General features: G+C 39.0%; 1 protein-coding gene across 4 annotated transcripts; it reads left to right on the plus strand.

Moving 5' to 3' along the window:
- Positions 1-834: 834 nt before the first annotated feature.
- On the plus strand, positions 835-17,272 carry atxn2l (ataxin 2-like). 4 transcript variants are annotated; one of them, XM_056239808.1, is made up of 24 exons: positions 835-1,129; positions 1,365-1,462; positions 2,595-2,634; positions 2,721-2,777; positions 3,295-3,366; positions 4,904-5,081; positions 5,161-5,282; positions 5,403-5,494; positions 6,430-6,663; positions 6,769-7,112; positions 7,207-7,293; positions 10,638-10,769; positions 10,852-10,920; positions 11,006-11,070; positions 11,618-11,976; positions 12,075-12,144; positions 12,223-12,372; positions 12,469-12,532; positions 12,986-13,146; positions 13,282-13,411; positions 13,506-13,612; positions 13,786-13,968; positions 16,472-16,643; positions 16,824-17,272. In XM_056239808.1, exons 1-24 carry the CDS (start codon positions 1,109-1,111, stop codon positions 16,877-16,879), a joined length of 3,063 nt encoding a protein of 1,020 aa, XP_056095783.1. In that variant the 5' UTR covers positions 835-1,108; the 3' UTR covers positions 16,880-17,272. The 4 variants fall into 4 exon arrangements, with proteins under 4 accessions (XP_056095783.1, XP_056095785.1, XP_056095784.1 ...); XM_056239810.1 differs by having other exon boundaries at positions 2,601-2,634; XM_056239809.1 differs by having other exon boundaries at positions 1,368-1,462.
- Positions 17,273-17,297: the final 25 nt, after the last annotated feature.

Below are 17,297 nucleotides of genomic sequence, written 5' to 3' on the forward strand. Positions count from 1 at the left end.
CTTTTTCTCTTTTTATTTGCCTTTATATCTCTTCTAATCTCACTCTGTCACACTGCTGTCTCCTTCAAACTTTCCATGGATTTCAGGCAAACATTTGAAAAAAAAGGAAAAGATAAAGAGCCCCTTTCTTCTTGTGCCTTTTCGTGTTGTTAATTGTCATTCCCTCTTGTTTTGTGCCAGTCATTCTTGATGTTGTGCCTCGATCAGTCTTTTTGCAGTGTCTGCCATCCAGTTCAGTGCCTGCATCTGTCTTGGTTTTATTTCTCTTATCCTATCTCTGCTATTTCAGTTGTTCTCTTCTTGGTCCTACAGATCATTCAGTATGATTTGTTCTCTATCCACTTGCCCCTCCCTTTTACCCTTTATTTAAACCTCTTATTGTGCCTTCTCTCTCTTTTCTCTTCTCTCTCTCTCTGTCTGTCTGTGCTGGGACCGTGTGTTAAGGTGGACACTGTTGCCCACTCTGTGTAATTAGAGTTTCAGGTACTACATTGAATTAAATGATGATGATGATGATGATGATGATGATGATATAATATAATTATACTGAAACAATATGTCTGAGTTGTGTTTGTGTAATTATGATAGATAGATAGATAGATAGATAGATAGATAGATAGATAGATAGATAGATAGATAGATAGATAGATAGATAGATAGATAGATAGATAGATAGATAGATAGATAGATAGATAAAATTTGATTTAATTCGTTGTTTCTTCACGAAAGTATAAGCGATTCTTTTACCAAGCATGCTGTACGTGTGGCTGTCTACGTGATACGGGTCTTATGCGCCATTGCGTCATCACGCCATGTTGTCCAATGACAATCAAGGGTTTTAGAAAAAACAGCCTTCGCGTTTATCGCTGGCTAATTCACGCGACGTGGTGCCGGTAATATTTAATAGAAACATAAGCCTCATTATCTCTTCGTGTTCGTTCGTAACCGAATATCGGACTGAACTGGACTTCGGGCCGTAACGGAGATCGCGCTCGTGCGGATCTGAGAACGCTGCGGAAAATAAAAATAATACCGCAGGCAGGCTAGTCCACCTACTAGCTTGTCATAGGCAACAAGGAGAATTTAGCGGGCAACTCAGCGGCTAGATATGTCTTTTCGCCGACAGAACGTAAGTACCACGTATTCAAATTTCAATCAGTTTGTTTGAATTATACAATCTTTAATCGAGATTATTAAAACTCATAAAGCTTTCAGGGTATACTTATTGTCGTCCTTCCTTAAGATTTCACTTTCATGTGTAACGTAACATGCTAGTAAACCTGCTAGGTGTTTTTTTTATATACGTAAATGTGATTAATTCTTCATTTGTGTCGGCATTTAACAATCGCAATGCTTTCTAACAGCAGCCTGGACCCGGTGGCCGCAAAACATCCAATGGAACTTCGGGGTCAATGGCTTCGTCAGTTACAGGGAGTAACTCTAACAGACCCACTCCGGGAAGGTAACGCACACGTTGGGCTGCCACACTCAGAAAGTCCGCGGATTGTCATTTTAACATGAGGCCTACCGGCCAAAGTGGGCGTGTCCATAGAGCATATTTAATGGAGTCCGTTGAGCACCAATCGTTTCGAGCCTTGTTAAATTAGCAGGAGAACTAGCCAATCGCCGCGAAGCATATTTGATTGACACAATTTTGGGCCAATGATTGACAGGATTGTCTAAAACGGTACACATCCGTCCAGAAAGAATATTGCCAACCAATAGAGTTTAGATTTTAATTGATTGCCATGTTTTTCAGCTTATGGCTGCTCTCGGAGGCGGGCCATGGGAAGGGATCAGCGGTGTTTTGTTGTTGTTTTCCGATCCCATATGATTCAGTATTGTGTTAGACTTTCATCTTGAGCCATTTTATATACGCCTTTTAAAGAAGAGCCTGGATGCATGTGACAAAGTACAAACACTCGTAATGTATAATCGGTTTGATTGATTGTGGCGAGGGACACGAAATGTGTACATTTGCGCATGTTAATGTCAAGCTGTTTGTCTTGTCTTCGGCATTTGCTTCTTGTGTTGTTAGCCAGGTCCGCTAACCCGCTTTGCGGTCTGTCGTAATTAAAACACGCGCCTTGTTGCCATTGTTTACACATCCGCTTTGATAAATTATGTTTGCTCGATACGCGCAACCAGATTCAATCCGATTGCTATTTTGTTACTCGTGTATGATTGTCCTTTTGTTTTAGCACGCGCTTCGCGGTGTCGTAATTGTTGTCCGCACATGTAACAGAAGAGCAACTCTTGCAATACCGGGCTGTTTCACGTCCTAAACTTAGTGGAAAGACAGCATATTTGGGCGCGTTCCCGAACATTTGATACAGCTCATGTGTACAGAAAATACTTAATATCCCGATTCGTGTTATTGTCGTGTAAAAAAAAAAAAAAAAAACGTTGAAATCTTTGTTTGTGGTTCAATTGCCATTAATATTCTGTCGATTGTTATTTATATGTATATACTTTATTGGTATTTACTAAATATTTTTTTGGTTCAATAATTCTGTTTGTCAATTGTTGTTTATTTATTAATAATTACTAACGACTGTTTACTCTTTGTTTTGTTTTTGTTTTTTTTCCTCAAGAAACAGAAACTCTGTGAAGATTCCTTCACAGTCACCACCTGTACGTAAATTCTTATGCCTTTTTAAACTAATTTTCCATTTCAAGATTACAAAATATTAATACATATTTTGATGCATTATTTGTAGGTGTTTGAGGGTGTGTACAATAACTCAAGGATGCTCCATTTCCTCACAGCCGTGGTGGTGAGTTTTGGCATGAAATAAATGTATTCGTGGCTGTTGAAAACACCCTTCTTTGATAATTTTTGACTCCAAAGGTCCACCGCAATATAACAATATTGACTTCTCCAGTTGTTCGTAATTTATTGGATACATATTTTTTTTCTCAGTTTCTACCTGATAAAATACTTTATAGCTTGGCATAACTAGAAAATGTATTTTTTTTTTTTTTTTTTTTTTGTATTTGTTATAAACATGCCCATGGAATTGTGCAATTTTATTGATCTACATGATTTTTCTAGGTCTAGAAATCACACATTTAAACTTAAGCTATAGGTTTTTCTGGACAATGGGAACCTTTTTTCTTCAAAGAAAAGTAAAAAAAAAAACAGTTGGTAAGGGGGTGAATTGAAATAATGATGCTTGTTTTGTTTTTTGACATTTTTAAGCTCCCTAGTTTTAAGACTCACTACTCTAATTTGTTTTCAGCATTTAGCAACAATATAAATACTTGACATGCATTATGTAATCTTTCCTTCAGGGCTCCAGATGTGATGTTATGGTGAAGAACGGCAGTGTATATGAGGGGATCTTTAAGACATTAAGCTCACGTGTAAGTCTGTCCCTCCAAATCTACTGGCAGACACATCTGCATTGATCCTGCTTTCTGAATCTTGTGCTTGAAGCTGTTGTTTTTAAAGTGAACCCCGACTAGTGTGGCATGTTGGCCTTATAAGATTAACGTGGGCGTCAGCTATAAAAAGGTGATACAAAAACACTCCAAATGTTTTTGTTTTTATTGAAAAAAGCCGAAAATCCGTTCACTCGTAGGCCGCCATAGTTATTTACGTCTCAATGGATTCTGGGTAGTGACGTGTAAAGGTTGTAGTCGGTTGAGCCTAGCCATTGTAGCCGCTTCGTTTATTGTTTTTCCAACGTACCGGCGTAAAAAGTTTTGACAGTAGCGAGATGAACACGTCTGCCGTTCAGCCTTTTCAGTTTGAACCCAAGCGCACCGTAGGCTTAAATCAAGAGAACAACTCTGTGTCATGTCTCTCTTGATCATGTCTGTACTATGTTATGATTGTACTGTACAATTAAATACAATCGTTGCTTATTAGTCTGCAGTCTGAATTCACTTTACCTTAGAGCGTCCGTTAACTGAATGAATTGAGAATATCACCTGAAAATCCTGTAACATCAGCAATTTTCATTCAACCAGCTGATTTCTCTAAATAAATGTAAAACTAAATGCACAGGGTGAAGTCAGTATATACATTAACAACGATTTGAGACGAATAAATGTAAATTTAATATAAAACTATGTAAATGGTGCTCTGTAGCGCGGCAGGATTTTGAACAAGGTCCGAGAGGGTATTTCTATGCGTTCAACAAAGTGACTGCTTAGGGAAAATAAAGCAAACGACGGCGGTAGATGACTTATTAAATTATTGATACCGATAGTACGATCGTCTGATCTATACAGCCTACCCTGGACAGCTGCTGACAAAAAGTGGAGCTCTTTACAGCAAACACTCTCGTTCTCGCTTGGCATTGGCAAACTGCCGCAGACACCATCTATTTTGCCCCACTCTCGCTTCTTCAACTCTCTGATAATCTTCATTTTCATGTAACTCTTGAGTAGGCCTATCGTTTTCCGTGTTGTTCTCTTGATTTAAGCCTACGGTGCGCTTGGGTTCAAACTGAAAAGGCTGAACGGCAGACGTGTTCATCTCGCTACTGTCAAAACTTGGCTAGCTACAACCTTTACACGTCACTACCCAGAATGCATTGAGACGTAAATAACTATGGCGGCCTACGAGTGAACGGATTTTCGTCTTTTTTAAAATAAAATCAAAAACATTTGAAGTTTTTTTGTATCACCTTTTTATAGCTGACGCCCACGTTAATCTTATAAGGCCAACATGCCACACTAGTTGGTGTACCCTTTAAGTTAATTGATAACCTACATTTTCTAGAATCTCAGGCTTTGTTCTCACTGAACCAAGTTCAAATTTGTTTTTCCAAATTTGATATTTGAGATTAATCTAAATATTTCTTTTTTTGTGGCAAAGGTGTATTTTTCTGAACAACGCCTCCTTAAATTTGACACATTGCTCAAATCCCACTCAATATCTGTGTGTGTTTAGTGTGAGCTGGCAGTGGATGCGGTGCACAAGGTGAAAAATGAGGAAGGAGATGGAGGCGGTGGTGGCGGCACACCTGTCCATCCCAGGAGAGAAGAGATCACAGACACCATGATCTTTGGCCCTAGTGACCTAGTCACTATGATCTGCAGAGATGTGGATCTCAACTACGCTATCCGAGGTGTGTACAAAGAGGTACGCTTGAGTGGCGTTGTAAGAAATAGAAATATTTTTAATGCTTTGTGTGTGCTTGTTTTCAGACACTTTCACAGACTCTGCAATTGGCTCAACAAGAATAAACGGTGACCACAGAGAGAAGGTCCTTCAAAGGTGGGATGGAGGCGATAGCAACGGAGAAAATTTTGACCTAGACGCAGATGCAGTGAGTTCCACCCACATGCTCGTATATACAACCGAACATGATGATAAATTAGTGTATTATTGGAATTAATGTCTTAAAGTGGAGGTTTTACATGATTGAAGCTCCTTTTCTCACTTTCAGTCTAATGGCTGGGATGCCAGCGAGATGTTCCGCTTTAATGAGGAGACCTATGGGGTGAAGTCCACCTATGACTCCAGTCTCGCCATGTACACGTACGTTGATGTCCTGTCAGTTTTAGATGTTTTGTTTTTTCTATGACCTTTAAAGTTGGAAGTGGAAAAGCCTTTTGTCCTTCAAACAGGATTCCCACTCCAGTCTTAAAATAAAGATTTTGTTAATTTTTTTTTTTTTTTTTTAGTTTGGGGATGGAAAAAACAGGAATATGGCCCAATGTGATTTATTAACCTTTAACTGGCAATGATTTAATTAAATAAATGTGAGCGCTGCACGTTTAAAGCCAAAAGCGGCACTGTTTTACATTCTACAGGCTCATGGTTTCAAAGCGTGTACAGTCAATGAATGCCACTCATTTATGCCTAGCAATTGCTTATGATTCCTGTCAAAGTAAACATTGTCACATTGTGCATATTTTATCTCATCTTTTTGAATGAGAGGCTGGTAGTAAAGCATAGGCATTTCAAAATTGGAGTCCCGTTGTACTTTGACCTGGTTTATAATTTATAGTCCTGCATTATGCATTAGGTTTATACTAAACTGTATCTGGCATATATTCAGTGTAGACTCTTGTGGTTTCTCTCTGGATCACCCGTCATAGGCAAGAAAGACCAAGAACGTTATCACATACAGCATATCAATTTTACTAGTACTTTCACTATCAGTTTATTGCCTTTCTTTAAGCACATTATTGTTTTAGCAAAATCCAGTATTGATCGACCTCTGATTTGTTTGATATATTAGTACATAATCCAATTTCAATACATATATACTGATTAAGATATATCTTGAATATATTTGCAGTAGAATGTGTGCCCCAACCTGTTTAATTAAGAAAAATAATTTGATATGGATTTATTTTGAGATTGTATGCTCTTTATGAACATGGATGTAAATTTTGTGCAGGTCTTAAATTAGAGTCCTGTTAGAAGAATGTGATATTTACTTGATTTCTGGTGCCTTTCTCTGATAGGGTTCCTCTAGAGCGGGGCAGTTCTGAGGGCTTCAGGCAGCGAGAAGCTCGAGCCGCCCGATTGGCCAATGAGATTGAAGCTAGTTCACAGTATCGTCACCGGGTAGCGCTGGAGAATGATGATGGACGAACCGAGGAAGACAAATTCAGCGCTGTGGTTCGGGACAGGGACCGTGATGGCGGAGAAAGGGAAAGAGGAAGGGATAGCCCTGGGTTCTCTAGTGCTGGGAGCAGGTTTGACTCAATCTTTTTCTTCTTTTCCCTCACTCTCACTCTTATCTTATGTGGTCCTTCTCCTTAGTATACTGGTGATCATTACTGTCTTTATCTTTATTTTAGGGAGAGCAAGTACATTCCTCTACCCCAGAGGGCAAGGGAGCGAGAAATGGGAGTTTCTGTAAGGGGCGAAAGAGGTGGAGCTGTATCCACCCTGCCTAATCGAACAAATAGACCTGGCCCCCCAAGCTCCTCCCCTCGACCCCTCCCCTCTGGGAGTGGTCAGCCTATTCCTCCCACTGATAGGAGCAGCCCTCTGTCTGTCAGAGGAGGATACTCTACACACCAGTCACAGAGCAGCTCACCTACACAGCCAGGTCACTCTAGCCCTCCTTCCCCACACACACTCCCACATTCACTCTCACACCCACAGTCTCTCTCAGACTCGGCCCGGCCCGTCAATGGAGGTAAGTTTTGTGTGCGTGAGGCCTATTGCTTTCACTGTTTATGATAGTTACCGCCCTCTGTATTACTAATGAACATTGCATTAATCTCTTTTAGTGTCATCTAGAATGTCACCCAAGTCTCAAAGGCCTGGACAGAACAACAGAAACCTGCGTACCTCAAATTCTCACTCCTCCCCTACAGGTCAATATGCATATATACGCACACCCACACACACAGGATTATGATGTTCAGCCGAGCTTTATGGGCTTTTGACATTTAAAACTGTCCGTTATAGAGATAATGAAAATATTTTATATCTATGAAAAAATAAAACTACTATATGATGCATCAATGTTTTTGAAAATGAAACTGATCGTCTCAAATAACCCAGTCAATAATATTGTGCATTGCATTTGAGCTGAAATTGTGAATAAACACCACCCTGCAGCGATTTGCTAGAGGGTTAATAAACTCAACCAAACACATCCTATATTAGATATATATATGATTAATATATATATTTATATATTACAACTTAGGCTACATCTGCACAAAAGGACGTGAATGCACACGTAAACTTGACCGTGCTAGTTTGAAATGGTAACTAACGTTGTGGATTTGCTCTTCCCTTAACAACAATGCTGATACACGGGCAACTAACTTGCACTACAGAAGCAGTCCGGTCATGATTTTTCGGCTACGTTTGGAAGTGGTTGAAAGTGGGCAAGCTCAAAAGGTTTTAGATTCCGTTTACACCGAGAGGCTTCTCACTGCAGTGCAAATGGGCGGAGTTTACATCTAGCTCCCCCTTGCTAGACATCCAGTGAGGAGGGGCGAATGTCATTTGGGCCTAATGGGTGGAGCTAGAATATCAACCTAGTAGGGCTGCGTTCCAGTCAAAAATTGTCATGCCCTTCACTCGCAAACTTCCCTCTTGTTCACTCGGATGTACGTCATTGCTTACGTTGCACGAGTGCCCACTACTGGCGGAAACTGCAATTGGCTGAATTGGAACGTCCTAAGCCCTTGATCACTTGAAATCAGCCATGGAGTTGATTTATTATTTGAAAAAAAAATTCCTTTAAAGGGTTAGTTCGCCCATTTAAGACATGTTGTATGCAATCCTTACCAGCACTATAGTGCATACACACTGACCCACTCTGTTGTCACCTCCCTGGTCAGAGTTCTGGCCGCTGGAAGTTTTTCAATAAAGTACTCCCGGTTATTTTCCGGGGTCACAAAACTGTGTGTTTTTACAAGAAAAAATGATTTGCGTTTCAAAGCTTGATTAATTTACCACACAAAAAACACGCCGCTCAAAATTCATACCTCAGTTTTAATCGGCACTATTTTCTATCCATTTCTATCAATCCGCGCTGCTGTCAACGTCAACAGTCTCCCTCGGTCAAAATCGAGGGAACAAGTGTCTGTCCATATAAACTTCCCTCGTCCATTTTACGAAGTGGAACGCACTTCAAAATGGTGGCAGGGATTCCCCCGAGGGGAAGTGTTTAGGGAAGTTCGCAAGTGCGTGTCTAAAAGTGGACAGCCTTGGGCTGGGTAAAAAATATCGATTTCTCGATTTTAATCGATTCTCATTTTTACGAACCGATATCGATTCTTAAATTTTGGCGCTGTGGCGTAAGATCGCTCTGGCTCAGCTCAGCTCAAGAGAAGCAGCAGCGCGGAGCGCACATGATCTTCTCTTTCGCCTTAATACCAGTTACAGTGTGGAATAAACATGAATGAGCATCTGGAAGTATGTTAAAAGATAAAGTACAACTTATCAAAATCCGTATCATGTCACATGGAATCGCTCAATCAGTGTTTCAACCGTGGAAAGACGTCAGTAAAACAACTTGTAAACAATGTCATGTAACGTCACATTTACCTCAGAAAAAACATATCCAGTGATCATAAACTCGTTAGTCAGCTAGAAAAATGAACTCTAGAGAGGAGCATTTTGCTAAATATATGCACCATATTACATAATCATTATAATTTTTAACATTCTTCAATATTTAATGCTTGTTTGAATAATTCTGGCAAGTTTTTATGACCATTTAAATGTTTATATTTCATAGAACTTTATTATTATAAAAATAAATAAAAGTGTAATTTAAGTGTTTGTATGCAAATCAGTGTATATATAGCAAGACAAGAGGCTAACAATGTCAAGATCAATATTTGTGTAGCCTGACACGGTATTTCACACTGCACACGGATGCGGTCCAGCGATCTGTTCCACTGCGTATACAGCAGTGCAGAGATCGAGTCTATTTCTGCTGTGCTGTACGCGCTGAATTAAAGTGACAGCTCATGGTTCGTGGACACGAATGAATTACTACATTTTATTTAATTAAATGCATTGATGATGAAATCTCACCATAAATACATTTAATTAAAGAGTAGGCTACTATTTTTCAGTCATCTTTTTACTTTAAGACCGGGGTAAAGCAAGGAAACCTAGAATTTACTTCAAACAAGGACATACCGAACGACACTCGTCTCATTCGTGAGATAGAAAAACAAGTTATTTGTGGCATGCAAAATTTATTAAAGATTCAAATTTTGCATAAGAAAAGGTATGAGTCTGCTGTTTTTGTCAATTTTAAGTTTTCATTTAAAATGAGTACAGTATGTGTTTGTGGTACAGCCGCGGATCAGTTGCGCACTGTAAACGCAGCATATGTGAAAGCACTATAGCGCGTGCTGCTCCTGTACCGTATACGCACACGGAGTATGTGTGAAACGGGTGTAACTCGTCACGTATCTGGGATAGACTACAGTATTTAAAATGGCATACATAAGTTATATTCTCAATTTAATTTACAGAGCAATCCCAGCAAAGTGTAGAGACTAAGATTAGTGTGTGTCTGGGTGGGGGGCGTGGCATCACGATGATGGCTCTCCATCGTGATGTCGGTATCATCGTCCATCACCACAACCCTAGTCCACGTGATCCGATCAACCAGAAGTTTTCAACGCATCTTCATACCAGGTGTAAACGGGGCCTAAGATAATTGGACTGCTGTCTAACTAATGCATTTTTCAGATTGTTATATATATATATATATATATATATAATATGTGTGTGTATATATATATGTATGTTATATATATATATATATATATATATATATTCAAAAGTTAAGACTCATTTTCACTGAGGTTGCGCTTTGATCAAACATGCAGTAAAAACAATTAAATAGAAAATTATTTTTTACATTGTAGTAATATTTTACAATTTTGATGTTTTAAAATGTAGTTCTCTGTAATGTCAAAGCTGAAATTTCAGCATCATTACTCCAGTCTTCAGCGTCACATGATCCTTCAGAAATCATTATAATAGGCTGATTTGGTGCACAGAAACCTTGTTCTAAAAAAACAACAAAAAAAGTTTTGCTATGGTTATTTTATTGTTTTTAAAACCAAAAAGCTACTTACCCCAAACTTTTGAACGGTGTGTGTATACATTTCTATCCTCTGTTCCTTTTTTCTTAAATTTAACATTTTTACCTTTTTCTCTGTCTCTCTCTCTCCAGTCTCTCGTTCCCCCAAACCAGATGCTCCTTCCCAGGACTCTCCTCTTGCTACTCCTACCTACGTGGATACCTCTTCAGTTACCATGGTCTCCCCTAAACCCACTGGCCCTACCCCTCTGTTCCCTGTAGATGGTGAGATGTTATAAATTTGAGTGGTTACAAACTGTTCATTTCTACATGCGTCCGACAATCTTAACTCTTTCTTTCACTTTAGTGAACGAAATTCTGTCTAAGGAAAGGACGGAGGGTCCAGTTAGTCCTCAGGATGGCAAGAGCGGTAAAGGTAATCCTGAAGTTGTTATTCTTGGTAACTTCATTACATGCACTTGTTATTTAGCCAATAAATGTTCTTCTCTCTCTCTTCATAGTCTCTACAGTCCAGCAGAGATCACAACACCTCGAGGAGCTTCGCAAGTTTGGTACTGATTTTAGGGTGAGTGTGTCATAGGCTGCATCTGAAATTGAATACTCTGAGTAGGTTCTACTTTTGAATATTAATTACAACCTCATTTTCAGAAAAGTTGGGTCAATAAATTGCAATAAAATCAAGAATATGTGGTTAGTTATTCTTTTTAAACAAAGAAAAGATTTCCGATGTTTTTCTGAACTGCTAACATTTTGATTTTGAATTGTTTGACAATTCTTTCATAAAATTTGGCACAAAGTGATGAGCCATGACTCATCTTTGCTTTCAAAGACTAAGATGCTCCTTTTATACTCCATCACGATACCCTCACTAATGACCAATTCACCTACTTATTGTGGACCATTTTAAAATTGTTTAACTTGGATAATCTATAACCTTTTCATTTTGCCAACCTTTTTTGGAGTGTTGCATCCAGCAAAATCAAAATTCGTTTATATTTACAAAATACAATTTATTAGGTCAGTGGAAACATTGCAAATCTTTTCTTTGTACTTTTGTCAGTTAAATAAATGTTCAAGAGAATTAACCAATTTTAAAACTTTCTGATTTTTAGCTTCCATCTAGTTCCAGCCTTTCCAACCCCAAAACTTTGGCCACTGACTCTTCTCAAACAAACCCCGCCCACAACACACAAACAGACTCCACCCCTCCTACAGAAGCTAAAGCAGCCCCGCCCACAACTCTGACCGCTGAGCTTCCAGCAGAAGAGAGAAGTAGAGAGACAAAAGCAGAAGGGTTGGCAACCACCACCCCTCCACCAGCCACACCCATCTCTGCACCCTCTGCCCTATCCGGCACTGCCATGCAAAATCCAACTGCAGAAAGGCAAACGGCAGGGACGCCCCAACCCGGGACCCCAGGCAGTGAGGAGGGCAAACCAGAGGCCGCTGAGAGGTCAGAGGGAATGACTGAGTAAGTACACCATTTCAGAATATTTGGCTTAATTGATTTCCTAATCACATATTAAGTCTGTTGGTAATCAACGCATTTCAAAACGCTTTCCGATGCAGTCAAGTGAAGAAATCTACACTCAACCCCAACGCCAAAGAGTTCAACCCCACTAAGGCTCCTCTCAGCATGGTGAGAGCATTGATTTTCACTGTTTAGTTTCCTTTATACAGCCGTTAAAAAGCTAAGTGTGCCATGTCTATTTTGCAGGTGAAGCCCTCGGCCGCTCCCACCCCGCCACGGCCAACTCCGCCCAGCCCAACAGTGGTGTTGCAGCCCCCACCAAACCAGGGACCCATTTACAACACCCAGTACCTGAGCTATGTCTCGCCCATCCAGATACAGGGTCACTCCGTACAGGTCTCTGTCCCTACTGTTCATTTTCAAAAACTTTTATAGAGTAGTTTGAAACGTAGATGTTATATGTCCTTTTTTTTTTACTCTCCTTTTTTCTAGGCAACTCAGATGTACTCGTATCCCATGACAAATGTTGGTCAAGGGAAGTACCCAAGAGCAAAAGGTAATGCTTACATTGAACTTTTCATTACTGATTGTACTAATACTGTATGGATTAGTAGTAGTGTTAATAATTTTATCAGTCATTACAGATTATTTTAAATGCTTGCTTTAAATGTTGTTAAAAAAACAAAAACTAAACCTTAAAAACAACAACACCTACAATAGGGCCTGAAACTCTTATTTCTAGACAACAAAAACGATAATATCAATAACGGCCCGAAACTCTTAATTTAAATGGATTCTTATTAATAATAATAATGTTAATAATAAAACTATTATTTTAAAAGTTGTATTTAAAATATATATTTTTCAGATTGTATTGTAATATTACAATTTATTATATTGTCATTAATAATAATAATAAAAAGTTAAAATAAGAGTTTCAGGGCCTATTTTGCACTCTACTCATGAAGTGTTGCATATTCGTGTATTACTTCTGCCACCTGTTTCTCAGGTTCTGTGGTGACTTCTCGTCCAGACCACAGCTCTTCAGCGCCCCCTATGCTCCAGGCCGCGGCATCAGCAGCAGGACCTCCTCTGGTGGCGTCTCCTTACCCTCCCTCATATCTGCAGTACAACCAGGTCATATCAGCAATGCCCCACTACCCTGGACAGGTACCAACCTTCACGTTTCCGGTAGAACAAATGCTTCTAGTATTTCAATCAAACAAGATTTTGTTTTGAATTCTATTGTGGATGGCCACCTTCACTAAAAAAAAAACCCCTCTGTTATTTCCCTCTCTTTCTCAGATGTACTCAATGCTCCAGGGCGGACCACGAATGCTTGGATCGGGAGGGCACCCACAGACACTGGGTCCCCCAGGCCCACAGTACCCTGGTCAGACTGAAGGACCGCCAGCCCCTCAGCAGGGGATGTATGGTAAGCATTTAAATTTGTATTTTGTGGAATGGATTGATTTTTAGTTTTGTTTTTTTAATGTTGTCAACTATATACATTTTTCTTTCTTCTTCAGCTCCGCAGTCATTCTCCCATCACTCTGGTTCCCTTCATCATCCTCAGCCCTCCAGCACCCCCACAGGCAGCCAGCCGCCCCAACACCCCGCCCCCAGTCCAGGACAGGTACGTCCACCTGCCAATCAATAGCAACTACACACCTATTCCACAAACTCTCACTCAAAGAACTTAATCTATTATGTTACAAAGAAATATTCATTCAAGAAATCCCCCTAAGTTTCAAATGCTTTTGGTAATGATACTAAATATGTTCTGTGTTGACTGTCTGTCTTTTCTAGTCTGGTCAGTCTGGTCCTCAGCCTCAGTCTTTGTACCACTCTGGGCCGCTGTCAGCCCCCACACCCCCTAACATGCCCCCAGGACACAGCTCCCCACAGGCCTCCTACTCCCTTCAGGGCTACAGTCTGCCGGGACACCAGCCCCTGCCTCACCCGTACTCCTCTCTAGGACAGCTAACACAGGTGATGACCAACCACACACAGACACTTCCACATCAGCAGTCACGTTTCTCAACAGTGCATGTCTGCTTTGTATGAATTTCAATGTCACTGGATTTATTTTTGTTTATCCCAGTGTCAACATGAGGATTAATCATTAATCTGAGGATTAAAAAAATTATTAGCAAATGTTCTGTCAATCATTTTCTAAAAAGAAATCTTTTAAATTCTAAAAATAAATATCAGTGTTTCCCCTACCATTGTTTTGGGGGGGCGGCCCGCCCTAAAATGCTGACGAAATCCAGTCATAAAAAAGGAATTTACTGTATTAACGCGGAATTTCACGGAATTTGTAAATTTGAGGAATAAATAGAAAGCAGTTCAGTACACTTGAAATCAAATCGCGATGTTGACTAGTGTGTGTGAAAATTAAAACACAAAGACTATTTAAATACGAATCCTGCATGTTCTGTGTGAATGAATGGTGCCGCCGATGCGCAGTTTCATTTACCACACACACACACACACACACACACTGAAGCACGTGTGACGCTTGCGCTGTTTTTTGGCCCATATGAAGACACAAATGCATGAACCTCCTCTCCAGGCTCTAGATCCACTCTGAAAGTCACTTCGTGATCATTTCATCGCTTCATTTGAGAAAAACTATCATCATGACAAACGCACAGAAACTCAAAAGGTCTTCATGGCAACCCGTCAAAATAAAAGTTCGGTTTAACTTGACAGAAATATATTACTGTTGTACAATAGAATTTAGATATGTCCCAATGTAATAATACACTAATCTAACACAATTTCAGTTTTGATGATAATTTATTTGAAGCAATAATCCATGTTTTAATTTTAACAGTAAAGCTCATTGTGCAGCACGTTATTTGACAGTTTATTTAATTTCATATGATTAAAATTGATGATAAATGATAAAATTTGTGTTTTATGTCTTCATTTTATTACCAGAAAAAAACACAACACCGAATTAGTGTGACTTTTTTTCATATATATATTCTTTTAAATGTTGTATAAGTTTAATGATTCATAATACATGATTTCAATTAATTAGACATGCTTTTTGATTGGAAAAAAAATTACACAACGTATCCGTAACACGCCCGCTCCGCAACACTAGCAGCCCACCTACCCCCAACCCCCCCCCGAAAAAAAATCCTAGGGGAAACACTGAATATTATACTATAGAAATACTATTCCAAAGTTTATAATATTATTATTTTTTTTATAAATCACCATAGCTGCATTTTATAAAATAAAATCAAAGCAGTCTGTCAGCGCTCGAGCACCCAATTCAATTCTCCTGCACTTTACCGATCAAATACACACACTTGTGTGTCAATGCCCAACTTGAGTATTCACGTAAACTCAATCGGGTATGTCTTAAGTGAATGTAAACGGTAGGGAGAAAATTGGATGCACGTCAGTCATTATATAGTGCAGTCGGTCTTAGAAAGCAGCAGGTTTATTATTTGTCATTGTAATCAAACAACAAATGATAAAGAGAGAATCACTCGATGCTCTTGTCCGAAAAGGTTGTGTATCATATTTAAATCATACAGTAAAAACTGCAGTTTTGTTTAAATTTTATATTTGACTATTCAATTTCTGTAGTATTTCTTACTGAAATACCAGGCTAGACTTACTAGAAAACACATCAAAGCGAATTAAGACAGAAATATATCACTCTTGTTATTGCTATTTGTATCCCCAAATAAAAATGTAGTATTATTTTATTATACATTTTCAGTGCAGTATTAGTGTTACAAAATGTTTAAACGATTTTTTTCTTCTTACATTTAAAACACTATACAAAAAGTGCTATGAGGGTGTTTCTAATACAGCTGTCGTGGGAGTGACCGTACATTTAAATTCTTTCTATCTGACTCCCATGATCTGTTTTTTTTTTTTTTTTTTTTTTTTTTGGAAAGCCATAGAAAGGCAATTGTGGACTTTTTTTTTTTTTTTTTTTTTAACCATTGGAGCAAATGGTAGTGCTAAAATTGTTTGCTACAGTCTCCTTAGATACATCTATAGACCTTTACCCTCCTATAGTTCATTTAAACCCAGAAATGTCCAGTGTTCATTCATATATCTCTGTTGAGCAGGGTGATTTTGTGTGTTCGCATAGAAGTCAAAGGAAGTGGTGTGCAGGTCTTACATTTTTTGGAAAGGTCTTAAAAATCGTATTAAAATGTAAGTGCTGATACCTGCAAGAAATTGTTCAAAAAGTGACAGTAAAGTCATTTATAATGTTACAAAAATGCTGTTCTTTTGAACTTTATATTCATAGAATCCTAAAAAAAAGTATGTTTTCAGTTTATAAGGACAATGAATAATTGGGCATCAAATCAGCGTATTATGATTTCTGAAGGATCATGTAAGACTGGAGTAATGATGCTAAATATTAAGCTTTGACATCACAGGAATACATTTTCTATTGTAATATTTTAAAATACAATTATACACATACATAATACAAATAACTATTTTATTTCAGGCCCATGTTCAAGGTGCTCTCTCGGGTCCTCACCATTCTGGAGGTCACGGCCCACCACCTGTGATGTTGCTGCATGCCCCGCCCCCTCAGCAGGGTTCTGGCCCCCAGCACGGCCCTCCCCCACCCCAACAGGGGCCCCACCAGCACTACACCTACGTTGGACACCCTCAGGGTGAGTTTCCTGTATGAGTGTGTGATGTGACTGTAGATTTGCTATCTACCATTCTGTTTTCTATTACCAAAATCAGCTACTTATATAAATTTGATGTTTAATATGCAGCTATGTGCAGACACGTTTACCAAGTAAAAAAAAAAAAAAAAATTAATTTCTGTTTTTCTCTGCTCTCATCAGTGTCGGTGCAGGCTCATCCTTCCCAGCAGATTCCATTCCACCCTCCTGGAAACTGACAGTGTGACTTTTGAGATGGAGAATGAGCAGAGTGATCCTCCTGTGGGATCGCACGTGTATATACCCTCCACCTGCTCCACGAATGGAAAAAAAAAGATTTTGTTTTTATTCACCTTTGGCAAGACTGAATGTGCTTGTTTTATCCCCCCTTCCCTCCCCCTCCCTTTTGCTATTTTTAATTTGAGCGGATGGGGACACAAGTGTCTAAATCAGAAAGAGGGAACGAGTGAGCAAGACAAAAAATGGAAAGAATGAGGGACATTTTTATAAAAAATACAGTGACCTCTCCCTTTGTCCTCAACCCCCTTATTAAATAAGCAAATAATAAATGGTTAAAAAAAGAACAAAAAAATACAAAAAAAAAGTTTATAAAAATAAATTTTTAAACTCTCCATGTGTTTTGTCTCATGATTTGTT

Source organism: Rhinichthys klamathensis, unplaced genomic scaffold, assembly GCF_029890125.1.
Source record: "Rhinichthys klamathensis goyatoka isolate OS25496 unplaced genomic scaffold, OSU_Roscu_1.1 h1tg000571l_1, whole genome shotgun sequence".
In the NCBI taxonomy this organism is placed as follows: Eukaryota; Metazoa; Chordata; class Actinopteri; order Cypriniformes; family Leuciscidae; genus Rhinichthys; species Rhinichthys klamathensis.

Coding starts and splice junctions, on each gene's coding strand:
- atxn2l (XM_056239808.1), top strand. CDS start 1,109: ATGTCTTTTCGCCGACAGAAC. Junction 10,921..11,005: donor GGATGGCAAGAGCGGTAAAG/GTAATCCTGAAG, acceptor CTCTCTTCATAG/TCTCTACAGTCCAGCAGAGA. Junction 11,071..11,617: donor AGTTTGGTACTGATTTTAGG/GTGAGTGTGTCA, acceptor TCTGATTTTTAG/CTTCCATCTAGTTCCAGCCT.